We start from the raw sequence: 12927 nt of genomic DNA on the forward strand, positions 1-12927 counted from the left end.
TTTTTTTTTTAGTCTTACGTTTCAATTTCCCAAAGTTATTTTTGTGAATGTATCATAATTCTAATATAAACTGTTTAATTTCAGTATCAAGTCTGATACGCCATTGTTCCCGCCCTGACATCCAGTAATATTACTGCTGCAGCCTACAGTGTAATTATTAAAGAGTTACTCAGTAATTAAAAAAGTACTTGCAGTGTAAATTATCGAACACAAAATGGTGAAACCCTTATTTCCTACAATTATGTCTTCTTCTGTTGTACTCACATTTAGGGACCCAGTGAGTATTGTAAATTAGTGTTGAATCAATCGCTGGCACTTAATGTGTGGGGGAGTGTGTATATGTTTATGCATTTGTGTGTATGTGTACGTGCCGTCTCCAATGACTCCCAGTCTAAATTACACGCTGCTAATGGACGTCACACCCACCACGCTTTCAGTCAACAGCTGCTTCACGCCTGAGTGATCAGACACCAAGGAGGGATACACTTCACTGTTTCCTTCTTTTGTGATTTTTGAATTGGAAATAGGAGTTTTGAAGATCCATCAGAGGGTGAAATTTCTGTTAATCGAAATGATCTCCTCATCTGATCTTAGTTTAACAAGAAACAGTTTCACCAAACTGTGATTTCAAACCCCTTGGGTCAAAACAGTTAATATGCACAGAGGATAAAACATTGTTAGGAACTATTTCATTGTTGCTCTTTGTTTAGGAACACGTTCAATTTTCTCGAATAGTTGCCCACTGAATAGTCTTTCTTGCTATCAAAATGCGTAACAATAATAACTGCAACAACTGCAGTGAAGACTGCAATTCAAATTCAACAGCACTGAGTGTGTCAGTGTCCATGTGTGTGCAGGAATGAGATAGTCAGTGTTTGTGTGCATCAAAATTATTTTAAAATGATTTAGTATTTACAGAGTTATTACAAATAATATTTTCCTATTAAATTCCATTGATGGTAGATCATTTTTCTCTTGGGAAAGAATTGCTCGTTATGAATCACTTAATTTAAATATTTTATTCATTATAATCATTGTAATTAAATTTCTTTAGCATGACTGGAAAAATGAGTTAGTCAGCTTAAACCAATAATATAGAAACCATCTACTCCAGAGATGAATAGCGCTTGTCATTTTTTAATATGTCACTAATTACATATAAATATAATTGAAGAGCACTAAGAGTTAAGCACTCTAAACAAACCAATTATACATATGCCGATGAATTTGTGAATGCATTCTCACACATTTTCAATCACCGCTCAAACAGAAGTTTAGCAATAACAAACCACAAATGTAAAAATGTTTCAGCTCCTTACTGTGGTATTTATTATGGAAAGCAGCTGCCATAAAATAACACACCTACTTTACATTCACAAAAACAAAAAAAAAAATCAAATGGGATGATCTTACCAGCATTTCCACTGTCATGGACCATAGAGCACTTGTGCATGCAGAGGTTGATAACAGGAACACAATCCAGTATTAAAGCTCTGATTTAGTGGAAGTAAAATCCGGTTAGAAATCGTCCAGTGAAGAAGAAAGTGGAGCTGTAGTCCTCTCATCATTCTTTCTCCTGAGAAGCACACATTAAGCACAAAGCCTCTCACTCTCTCCAGCTCTCTGTCCCTGTGATTCAGCCTCTCCCCTCTCCCTCCTCTGCTTCTCCCTCGTTCTGTGGAGGGCTCCCCCTCCCCTCCCCTCCCCTCCCCTCTCCTCCCCTCGCCCTCTGCACGGCTTGCAGTCCTTAGCACATGCACACGCTCTTCCCCTAGAGCCTCAAGGTAAAGTCCACAGCAGCACTTTACTGTCCTCTCCCATCCTTTCCTCCCACCTTCGCCTTTTGACGTGTCTCTCCCATCCCTGCTCATCATTTCCTTTGTTCCTTACCTCCCAAACATCTTTCATGCTTTGTTCCCTCACAGCTTCCAACATTGTTGAAGTCTTTAGTATTTGTTTTTTTTCTTTGCCGTACATCGCCACTCACTTCTCACACTGACAGCGTTCTCATTCATGTGCCTATGTTGTAACAGAGACACGCAATGAAAGAGACAGATGGAGATAGAGCTGTGGAGATATACTAGGCTACATTGTACTAATGAGAGGTGACTCTACTACAGTACGAGAGGGCATGAAATGCATCCATCCTCTCTTAGGCATTTGTTTAGTTTTGCCCCTGATGGCCTTGGCCTATGTGCACGGTTTTGATCATGTCTGGCACCTGGGTCATGTCCCATCCTCTTTGTTTCCCCCAGGGAGCAGAGACAATGGCACTCAAGTGAGACCCCTACCCTCAGATTTAATTGGAAACACCGGACAACACGTTGCAGGACTCACTTATTTGCCCTTGCCTTGACACTGTCTTTGTATTCAAAAATCTCCCTGAGCCAGTGAAGTCATTCAGCCTCAAACACAGTGAAACTGAAATGGAGATCGAAGCTCATTCCCATATATAAATACTGAAGAAATGTTGATAGGATCTAGAGTTATGTAACCTAATCCTGTGAACCTAATAAATAAAAATTAGAAACATTCCATGTTATAGTGAGGGTCATATCATATGTTTGACTCTGCTTTCCAGCAATAGATAAGCTGAGTTCTGGTTGATTACATGTGGGGTCTCAGTAGCCAGATCAGATCAATATATCTATAGCCTGCTGCCAAGGGGGCATAAGCTCTGATAGAAGTCATGCTGTGAATAATACAACACAAAACAAGCAGCATTTAGCTGAATGATTTCTCTCGGACAGTGACAGTCGCTGTGTCATTTCTCATGTGAACAGTAAAAGTAGTGAACACTATGTGGTTTGGTTATTGTATTGGATATTCTTCTTTGCTGAATTGCGTCTGTGCAGAGTTTGACAGTGGATGGCTGGTTCATCTGCTGAAGGTAAAGTTTTTCTGTGCTCATCTAAAAGTCAGTCCTGGTCCAAAAGGCGGGTTTCACAAGTGTGATGTGGAAACACTGAAATTTGTACATTCAAATCAAAAATAATTGCATATTCATAGATTCTGACTTTTTCAATGAAGAAGGAAGCAGGTCACAGTCACAAGTCATTTTAGAATTTTTAACTGGTTAATTGAACTTTTTAATTGAAAAACCATATCAGTCAAAAATTCTTATTCAAAGTTGAGTCTTTGAATATCCCTGGAGGGGATCTTTAAATTCTACTTTTAGAAATCTACAGCCCTGCTACTCTGTGAGGCTGCAGCTACAGGCACAGCTTGTAGCTATTGGCCAACATGCTAACAAGCACACAACGACAACTCTATCTTGGTGATGTTTAGCAGGTATAATGTTTCCCATGTTCACGCTAGTGTATTAGTATGTTAACATTTGCTAATCAGCACTAAACACAAATACATCTCAGTTTTTCAGGACTGAGGGGGAACATGAGACATTGTTTTAGGATGAGTTAAAACTTTGACCTGCTGGTGGCTTCATATGAAAAGTGAGGTTCACTAAGGTCGAAAGAATTCATCCTCTGGGGAACATAAATGTCTGTGTAAGTTTTCATGGCAATCCATCCAATAGCTTTTCAATACGTGTGTGTAGTCTACCCCCCCCCCCCCCCCCCCCCCCCGAAACAGTATTACTTTGACTCTGTATTTGTAGCTCAGTGGATTTAAAATAAACGGTGACAGTAAGGTCGAAGTGCTGACTTTCAGAAGAGATAACTTCCTAAATGAACAGCTTCTCTGTCAGATAAGAGTGCAGTTGCCTCAGGTCACTGAATACTGTAAAGTTTTAGTTCCACTACCACCATGAAATTACTTCATTTGAAATGAGTGTTTGGTTTTCTTGGATGTTCATATCCAGTTATAAAACTGATAACCCTCAGGAAATCATTTCTCAAGAGCCCATGTTAAATCCTCTTGCATAATTAAACTTTAAAGTCCAAGATAAGAATCTGAAATCTATGTAATCAGACTTGTTACATATGGGAACATGTTGTACTGATGCATGGAGTAGTCAGTAGTAGTATTCATGTACACACTGTTACAATATAAATACACACTCTTGTATTTTATTATATTTTTCTTTATATGTTTTTCTTGTTAATCTGTCTTGTTTAGTACTTTTATCAGTCACGTAGGCCACTTAGTCACTTTTGGACTTTGTTCATTTCATTTTAATCACTGGGAACTGTTTGAATGAGACCATGCTCACTTCTATTCTAAAATAATATACTACTGAAAACCAGTAGTGAAAATTTGTAAAGCTGGAATCATTCTTAATCAGATACAAAAATAGTTTTTATGGTTGTAGTTCCTTAATCCAAACACTGCAAATTGTGCATACCACTGTACATTGTGGCTGGACTTTGACTATTGATGTTAAATCGTTGCGTTTCACTTGAAGTATTTAGAAACAAGGCAAAAATATTATATATAAATATAACAATAAATTAAAGATCTTTTCATATTCACAAACCTATGTAACCTCTCTGGTAAATATCCAAAGCGGTAATGCTGGACTTTCCTCCCTGCAGCAAATATCTAACTTTCTGCTGTTAGCTGCCGCTGTTAACTGTTTACTGCCAAGAATTTGATGAAATGTTGTGTGTTTTTGTTCCCTGCGGAATGAGGCAATATGTGCCCTATTTTCTGTAATAACAAATAGAAAAGCACAGTGTGTTGCAATATCATTACTTTCTCATCCACAAGAGATAAAAATGTTAGAATCAGTCAGCATTGTTTACTTTCAGTAAATTATGATGCAAAACTATGCAAACAGTACACGTTGTTTGTGACTGTCTTACTTTTGCAAGCTCAAGATTCTTCTGCAAAATTACGAAACACCTGACTTGAAACAACACTAACTTGTGAATAGATATTTGAAATAATTTATTTATTTCAAGTAAATAAATTACAATCATTACCAACAATCAACACAGGATCCGCAACTGAGCTTAACAGTTAAAAAAATAGCTGAATAGAGCAGAACTCAACTCATATGAATTAAAACGTGAAGGATATTTATTTACACCACATGATCAAAATGTTGAAAACAGTGGCAAGAAATCTCTCAAATGTTTTGCTGTGCTGTGCGCTTTTACAGACTGAGCTGAATTTCCTGTATCATATAAGAAACCTGTGCTGCAGGTGCCACAAATTTTAATCACAGATAGATGTTCTTTTTCTTGAGTCCAGACTGTGGACAGTGAGATTTCGCAAACGATTTATCTCAGGTTCCAGGAAGCAACGTTTTTGTGCTGAGCAGGAACTTCCAGGACTCTGCAGATATAAATACTCCCAGCTCCAAAACGCATAACACATTCAAGAGCAGAGATTAAAAACCATCTCAGAGGATGAATGTTATCAACAAAATGGGGTAAGTTAAAATATTCTTTTGTCAGTCATTTTTAAATCTCTCTGAAGACACCTGAATATAAATCTCTCTTCTTTTTAACAAATGTTAGTAATGTTTAAAAAAATTCTTAGCCGAGCTTCATCATTACTTACAGCAAAAAGGTTACAATCTGTTAATCTGAGCATAATTTTATCGCAAAGGTCTGATCTATCTTTTTTAAAAAGCTCTCTAACTTGAATTTTCCAATAATTACTTTGTACTGTTGTGTAAGCTGTTGCAAATGAAGTGCTTAATTATCTACCTCTAGAATTAAAAAAACTTAATCCTTAAGTGCACCCAGTTTTATTCTCCATTGATGCAGAAGAACAGCGACATTTCATGTTTGTTCATTATGTGACTCTTGTTGTTTGAAGGTTTTCTCTGACTGTGCTCCTCCTGGCTGCATGGGGCTGTCTGGCAGAAGTGTCTTACAATGAAGAAAGAATGACACGCTCTGCATCAGGTAACACACACCCGCATAACACAACACAATCATGCCCATGACTGCTACAAATCAGCTGAAGTCATACCTCAGCATGTTTTGCCTTGAGTTAAATGCTAATGTCAGCATGCTAATATATTCATAATGACAGTGCCAACATGATGATGTTCAGCAGGTAAAATGCCTCCCATGTTCACCGTCTTATTTTATGAGTTAGCAAGCTGGCATTTGTGGGAATGTCAATAATTTTGCAGGTGTGTTGTCATAAAAAGTTCATTCATTTAACACCTTTCAAAAATAAAGTTACAAAATGTAGTTCAGTAAAAACACAAATTTAGGGGAAAAAAGGAAATAAACCCAAAACGTAAAAGATCAAACAAGATAAAAGGCCACAAGATGAAAATAAGATATCGAGTTTGGCTGCCTGAGATTATCAGTCTGGGAGTTCCACAGCTAAATTTAAAATGTGACTTGATGATGGATGGAAAATGAAAGATCACCAAAGTTTTTTTTTTTTTTTTTTTTTTTTTTTTTTTGCAAATGCACTGGAAGACATAAATGTGTGAACCAAATTTCATGGCAACCCATATACATTTTACTCAGTGCTAGAGGAAAAGTCAGGGCTCATCAAAGTCTCAAGGGCACATTGTGTGGGAACCATGAATGTCTGTACCAAATTTTGGCAATCCATCTGATAGTTGTCAAAATACTGTATTTTAGTCTGGACAAAAATAATGGATGGACAGATCTGTTAGTCCAGACCTGTAGACCAATACCCTGAGGTTAAATAGATTATTGTAACATTTACAAAAACACATCCATACAAACCCTAACAGAATTAAGCTGGGAAGGAATTTACAGACAGAATGTAACCCCACATTTGTCCTTACGAACGGCAGCCTTTTGCTTCAGGACACATTCAAGTGGGTCCAAGTAACCACAGCCTCGAGTTCTCTGATGTTTGCTGCTGTTTTACACTAATACCTCCTTGACAGCTGCTGTTCAGAAAGATAACTCCTGCATGAAATGACACAGGCTTTCCTGCAGGATCTGAAGTCTTGGGTACTACTGCTGATTTCAGATATTGTTCCTCCTTTGGCTCTGAAGCTGTAGTATCTGACAGAGACATTGCCTGCTTCCCTACTTCTTTTCAAACAGCCCCTAAGAAATAGCAATAAACCAAGTAAATGGAGTCCAGAGAGAGATGTCACTAAACTGACTGGAGGCATGTTGAAAAGAATTTGCTGATAAGAGAAGGCTATTTTCATTGAATGATGAGGAAAACATTAAATGTAACAGAGGTAATGGATCCATTTCCTGTTGCTATGCTGTCTCTGTAAAGCAACAAACTAATTCTGTCATTCCTTTAATTGCACTTGTAAGCCATTGTCTACTGTGCTGAATACACTGATTGAACAAAGCATAGCAAATCACTTTTGATAAATATATAAATAAGATAAATGATCATGAACAGTTGGTTTATTACAGTGCAGAACGGCGCCATCCCTGTTCTTAGGATGTTGCCACCACTTTGAAGAAAAGATCACTTGAAGTAGTTTTCATGATTATATCAGCCACACAAAAGACACATGGATCAAAGCTTTACAATGAATAAATTAGTGGCCACTGTTTCTAGAGGGAACCCTCAGAGCATGAAAGCATCGCATTCAGTCGACAAAGCTCCATTTGACAGACGATCTCCGGAGGGATAGACAATACGCTTCGATGGCTGCGGTGCATTAACTACATTGTGAAAACCTGGTGTCAAGGAAATCATGTTTTTATAAAATATGTTAAGGTTCTACAAGAGGGAAACCGTGGATGAACAGAAATGCTGTCAACAGTCTTGAACTCATGCACAGATAAAGTATATTGAGCACATTTGAAAGGAAATATTAGGTAAGCTTTATTTATTCAGGAGGTCTCATTAAGTTCAAGAGAGATTTGTGAACACATTACATATGTACCAGAGGAAAACAAGATGATCCACTCGCATCAAACAGGCACAAGAGACTCACTTTAGTTAGATACACTAACTAAAACAATCACAAATAATATTTTAAAAGTCAAGCAAATAAACCTTTAAAAATAACTCTAAAATTTAAATTCAAGTTTGTGAAACAGGTATTGCAACACCAACTCATTGATATATAGAGTAGGGGCATTGATCCCTGTGGGAAACGCTTCCATTCACATCCATTCACAGGACTTCATTTGAAACCAAAAAAAAAAAAAAAAATACAAATACAAAAATACAAAAAATGAAGCAAGTATACAGATATAAATTAAAAATGTCCACATTCATTTCCCAGCCTCCAGTTTCCCATCACTCCGTTCCAGGCGAATGATTAGGGGGAAGCAGGCCCCTCATGTCCCCTGGCAGGCCATGGTGTATCTCTCTGACACTGTGGTGGACGGAGGCTATGCAGGTGGTGCTCTCATCTCTGACCGCTGGGTTTTGACGGCTGGAAGGAACGTTTTTGTCAGGAAGAGTCGGCAGGACATTCAGGGAAAGGCTCCCGTAATCCCAAAAGTGTACCTGGGAATCTTGCGACGGAACGAAGCTGATGCGACAAAAGAGGTCGAAGTGGAGAGGGTGAGCAAAAAAAATGTTAAGGTTAAAAACAAGCCTTTACTTTAATATTTACCTTTACCTTTTCATCAGTGACTGTCATTCAGCTGCTTGTTGTTTAATATTACATAGTTTTATGGCTACACCAAGAATAAAGGTATCTTGTTCATCATTTTATTCTAATTTTCATTTTCAATTTAATACAATTTGACATAGCTGAAAGGAAATATTGAGTGGCACCATCCAGAGAAAAAATACATGTATTTATAAAACAAGGGAATAATAAAAGAAAAACTTGATTTAAACCTTTAGTTTAAATGTGATGAATGACTCCCACAAGGGGTGGTGAGACAATTACTCAAGACCTCTTACTGTGCAGGATATAAGAGAAAATAAGCCTCTGCTACTCAAAATTCTGTTTATTTCATTTTATCAGACTTTTCAGTAATCCTTCCTAATGTCTTTTGAAATACTTTGATCTCTTGTGAAACCTAGGAAAGAAATTCACAGGCATGCATCTGTGACAAAGCTTTAAGATTGATTACACATTCAACAGAGTTAGACGAAAAGAAAATTATCTATAATAAAGCTTTTGAATGTGATACTAAGAAGGACAGTCTTAATTCAAATGGAAAGTCAGATTAAAGACTTTAACACTTGCCTTCCTCTCCTGCAGATTGTTCTCCATCCAGGCTTCCAGAACCATTCTGACTGGGACAACGACCTGGCTCTGATCCAGCTGAAGAAGCCCGTCGTTATGAGCGATAAAGTGACCCCCATCCCCCTTCCTGAGGCAGGTCAGGACCTGGCCGACGCCGTAGGCGGGTTAGGGGTCATCACGGGTTGGGGCTGGGGGATGTTCCTCTCCTCTGCTACGTCGCTCAAACACCTCACACTCGCACTGGCCGATCATTCTGCATGTAGAAGAGAATATGACGGAATGAGTTTAACACCAGATGTAGACGACAACATGTTCTGCACAGGACCTGCAAGGTATGAGGAAAATGTTTGTTTTGGTGATGCAGGAGGCGCTCTGGCTGTCACAGACGCCGCAACTGGAGACATTTACGCTGCAGGGATCCTTTCCTATGACAAATCCTGCAGCAGGTACCCGTACGGAGTCTATATGAAGCTTTCCTCATATTTGCCCTGGATCCACAGTGTCATCAGGGGAGACACAGAGAACTCGTTCTCTCTGCGCACTAACGCAATGTCTAAGATGTTCTTGCAGCCGTAGAGCTTCGGCCTCTGTTCTCTTGATTTTGCTGAGAAAATCATTGTATTGTATTGACTCAGTGAATTTTATTAAACGTTTTCAGTGTAACAAAGAACATGTTCTGTTGTGTTGTCATTGAGAGAAGTGGACAAAATCACACTTGCTGGATGAATTCTGGTAAATAAATCCAGTAGTTGCGGTGCTTGTTTGCCGTAACACACACAAATTGTCTTTACAAAGAAAAACAATGTCATCAGTTGTTTCAGCAAATAGCCAAAAACAACATATGTTTACATTTTGGTGCCTGTAGGAATTATGACATACGTCTTTCAAGAGTAACGGAGGAATTGTGATTTTGCTAGAGACCCAGCTCCTGTTTCCATTCTTTAACTGGAAACTTCACTTTCACTTCTTAACTGTTTCTGGCTTTTGTGGTGTGTACAAATGAGTGCAACACTATGAATGTCCTCCAGGAATGACTGAAAGTTAGTCTCGTATTGAAACCATTACTGTGTCTCACCTCTCTCTCTGACAGCCGGTGTGTGGCTGTTTGGAACAGCTATAAACAACTAATCCCGTTTTGCGCAAACAACAACGTTTAGTCTGCAGAAGTAAGAGATTGGGGTGTTTGGTTGGATGGGTCAACAAAATGTTGGACTCTAACACAGGAAACTGCAGTTGGCTTCTCATTATCTACTGACAGTCAGTGCTGTTTTCTCTGAACCATGACCATGATCATTCCCTAATCTAAATCCTACCAAACCATGTTTTTTCACCTAACCCTTCCCAAGTTGTTTTTGTACGTAAACCGAACCAAATCTTAACCATAGTTTTCTCAGATTAGAAAACTTTTTTTTTTTAAATTATTATTATTTTTATTTTTGCAACAATTTCGGAGGGTACTGACAAAAGCTACTGTCGTGGCAACAGAGGCGTCAAATAGTAAAATGTGTCGCTCAGAACAAAAATAGATTTTGTCGTTGACTTTGAGGGACTTTGGAGGCAGTTAACTTTGAAAAGAAAACACGAGAGCTTCAAAGGTTGAGGTGACATTTCATCATGTGCCGTCATCGGCGTGAAAGCAAAGATGATGATGGAATAAAACTGAATGACATAACTCAGAATTTGTGCTTTCCAAGTGTTGCCCGCGGATGTTATTTTCTTTCTTTTTTTTTCGACCAAAAGTAGCAGGACTTGAAAGATATTTTGGTCTGGCAGGTGTGTCCACTCTGCCACAAATCATGAACTGTCTGAACAACAAATGCTTTTCTCCACGCCAGAAAAGTGGGATGATGACAGCTGTCTGTCCAGCTGATACAATATGAGAGGGGAAGATAAGAGGGAAGGAAAAATCAAAGTGCAAGGTTGAGACTGCTGCTTTTCATTCCTTTTTCAGTGTAACGTGAGGGCATACAAACTCAAAGGTTGAGTAGATGTGAATGAGGAGGCTGATATTCTTCATTACTTTCATCTCAACTATATGTGAGTTATTCAGTCTATTAATTATAGCTATGAAACCTCAGCAGACAGCTTTCACAAAGAAATCAACTGCTGACTTAATCCAATAAACCTACTGCAAAAATGAAACATCTTGATTCCCTGCAGGACATCAGATTATGGTCTCCTCTGACCAGCTGCTAACTGAACACATGGTGCTGAACAGTGACCCTCAACATATGTTGATTTTCTTTAATAAATTTCTCTTTCCAAGAAGAGTTGAATATGATAAATATATGCTATGATTTATATATACAGTATATGTATATATATATATATATATATATATATATATATATACTGCCACAGATTTTGTGTAACTTCACTAGAAAGCTCTTCACACTGATGGCATCTACAACAAGAAAAGATTATATTAATAATGTATATTGCTTGACAGACACCTGTAAAACTCATCTGTTGTAGTGCATTTTGAAAGTCTGTTTGTAGACACAAAGATCAACTTGTTTATGTGTAAATCATTCAAATGCAAAGCAGCTGTAAACTGGCAAAAAAAGGTTAAACTTCCAGAAAGAACATTAAAGTTATATTGGTTGTTGTAAAGTAAGAGTTCAGTTAAGCCTAATTTGGTGTGATACAGGTGCTAATGATAACATGATGACAACATCATATATTTCCAGACTGATTATTTGTCCTTACTCAAAAAGCATTAAAGCCTTTGAAACAGCCCAACTGAGCACACTAAGTGCGAGTCTTGTCTAAACACACATGCAGGAGCACAAACCTCAAAGTGTGGCCCCTGATGATGTGCTGTAGCTAGTGTCTACACATAGTGTCTCTGCCTGCATGTGAGGCATTTAGGGCACATGTCTAACTAGTAGCATCTACTGATAGTCTGCATATGAGTCGTTTAAGGGACATCTGTAAATTGTAGTGTCTGCCAATAGTCTGTATGTTTGGGGGTGGGGGGGGGGTTTCTTCGATGGGCTTCTTTACTTGCCCCCCCAGAGTCTAGGATCGCCACTGCCAGGAGGAGCACCCTGTACACATCATAACTCCATATCACGGTCCACTGCATACACAAGCGTGTCTTGGTTTACAGTCACCGATATATTATTGGCAGCAGAAAGATATTTTGAGACAAACTGTGTCTTCAGCTGCTTAGTCAAGTGTATTCAGAGTCATTTAATGTTTTTAGGTAAAGTAAAAATGGAGCTATTGAAGGGGGTAGGAAGTACTTTTTAGCAGGTCTGCTGCAGGGTGCAGGAGTCGCTCCTCTATGGCTTCTAAAATATTAATATCCCTGTCAAGGGCCATTACTCTCTACCAGTCTCAGAGTGTACTCTCTCTGGCTCCATCACTTCTGCAGAGCACTGACTGAGGTCACAACACCACCAGTCTCTTACTGCAGTTCAAAACAGAATTAGCATCGACGATGAAATTTGTCATTACATCTTATATGTGAACTCAGATACATTTTTCATACAATATTTAAGACGATGTGTGTTTTTTTCTAAGACCTGATTTCAGGCATCTTTTCTTAGTTACTATGTGAGAAACAAAAGACATTATATTTTATTTCCCACTCAGGTTATTTATTATATATTTGCATTAAATATCAAATTACAAGTTATATGATGAATCAGTATATCAGCAACTGATACTTCAACACTTCCTTTGTAACAATTTTGTCAAAACTTTGCAATTGATTCAGGGGTCAAAATATAGCTAGTACATCATTTTCTGCTGTTAAAATGTGCAGTGAAACAAGCAGTAAACATGTTTGGTTTTTCTTCTTCAGTGGTTCTGCATCTACAGACAAAGTTAGCTTTGTTTCATATCAGTGATCTTATTCATTCACCAAAATTATGAGTATAGAGTTTCAGGTT

The 12927-nt window shown here is 38.2% G+C and overlaps 1 protein-coding gene across 1 annotated transcript; it reads left to right on the plus strand.

The window, feature by feature from the left end:
* Window positions 1-5180: 5180 nt before the first annotated feature.
* hp (haptoglobin) lies at window positions 5181-9698 on the plus strand. The gene is made up of 4 exons (XM_023424389.2): window positions 5181-5335; window positions 5728-5816; window positions 8108-8391; window positions 9044-9698. Exons 1-4 carry the CDS (start codon window positions 5313-5315, stop codon window positions 9602-9604), a joined length of 957 nt encoding a protein of 318 aa, XP_023280157.1. The 5' UTR covers window positions 5181-5312; the 3' UTR covers window positions 9605-9698.
* Window positions 9699-12927: the final 3229 nt, after the last annotated feature.

This window comes from Seriola lalandi, unplaced genomic scaffold, assembly GCF_002814215.2.
Source record: "Seriola lalandi dorsalis isolate HSWRI2012SDOR001 ecotype SW California unplaced genomic scaffold, Sedor1 jcf7180002054735, whole genome shotgun sequence".
In the NCBI taxonomy this organism is placed as follows: Eukaryota; Metazoa; Chordata; class Actinopteri; order Carangiformes; family Carangidae; genus Seriola; species Seriola lalandi.

Bases quoted from the DNA above. Each gene is read 5' to 3' on its own strand.
- hp (XM_023424389.2), top strand. From the start codon at position 5,313: ATGAATGTTATCAACAAAATGGG. The intron at 5,336-5,727 runs GTAAGTTAAAAT...TGTTGTTTGAAG, and splicing joins AATGTTATCAACAAAATGGG to GTTTTCTCTGACTGTGCTCC. The intron at 8,392-9,043 runs GTGAGCAAAAAA...CCTCTCCTGCAG, and splicing joins AAGAGGTCGAAGTGGAGAGG to ATTGTTCTCCATCCAGGCTT.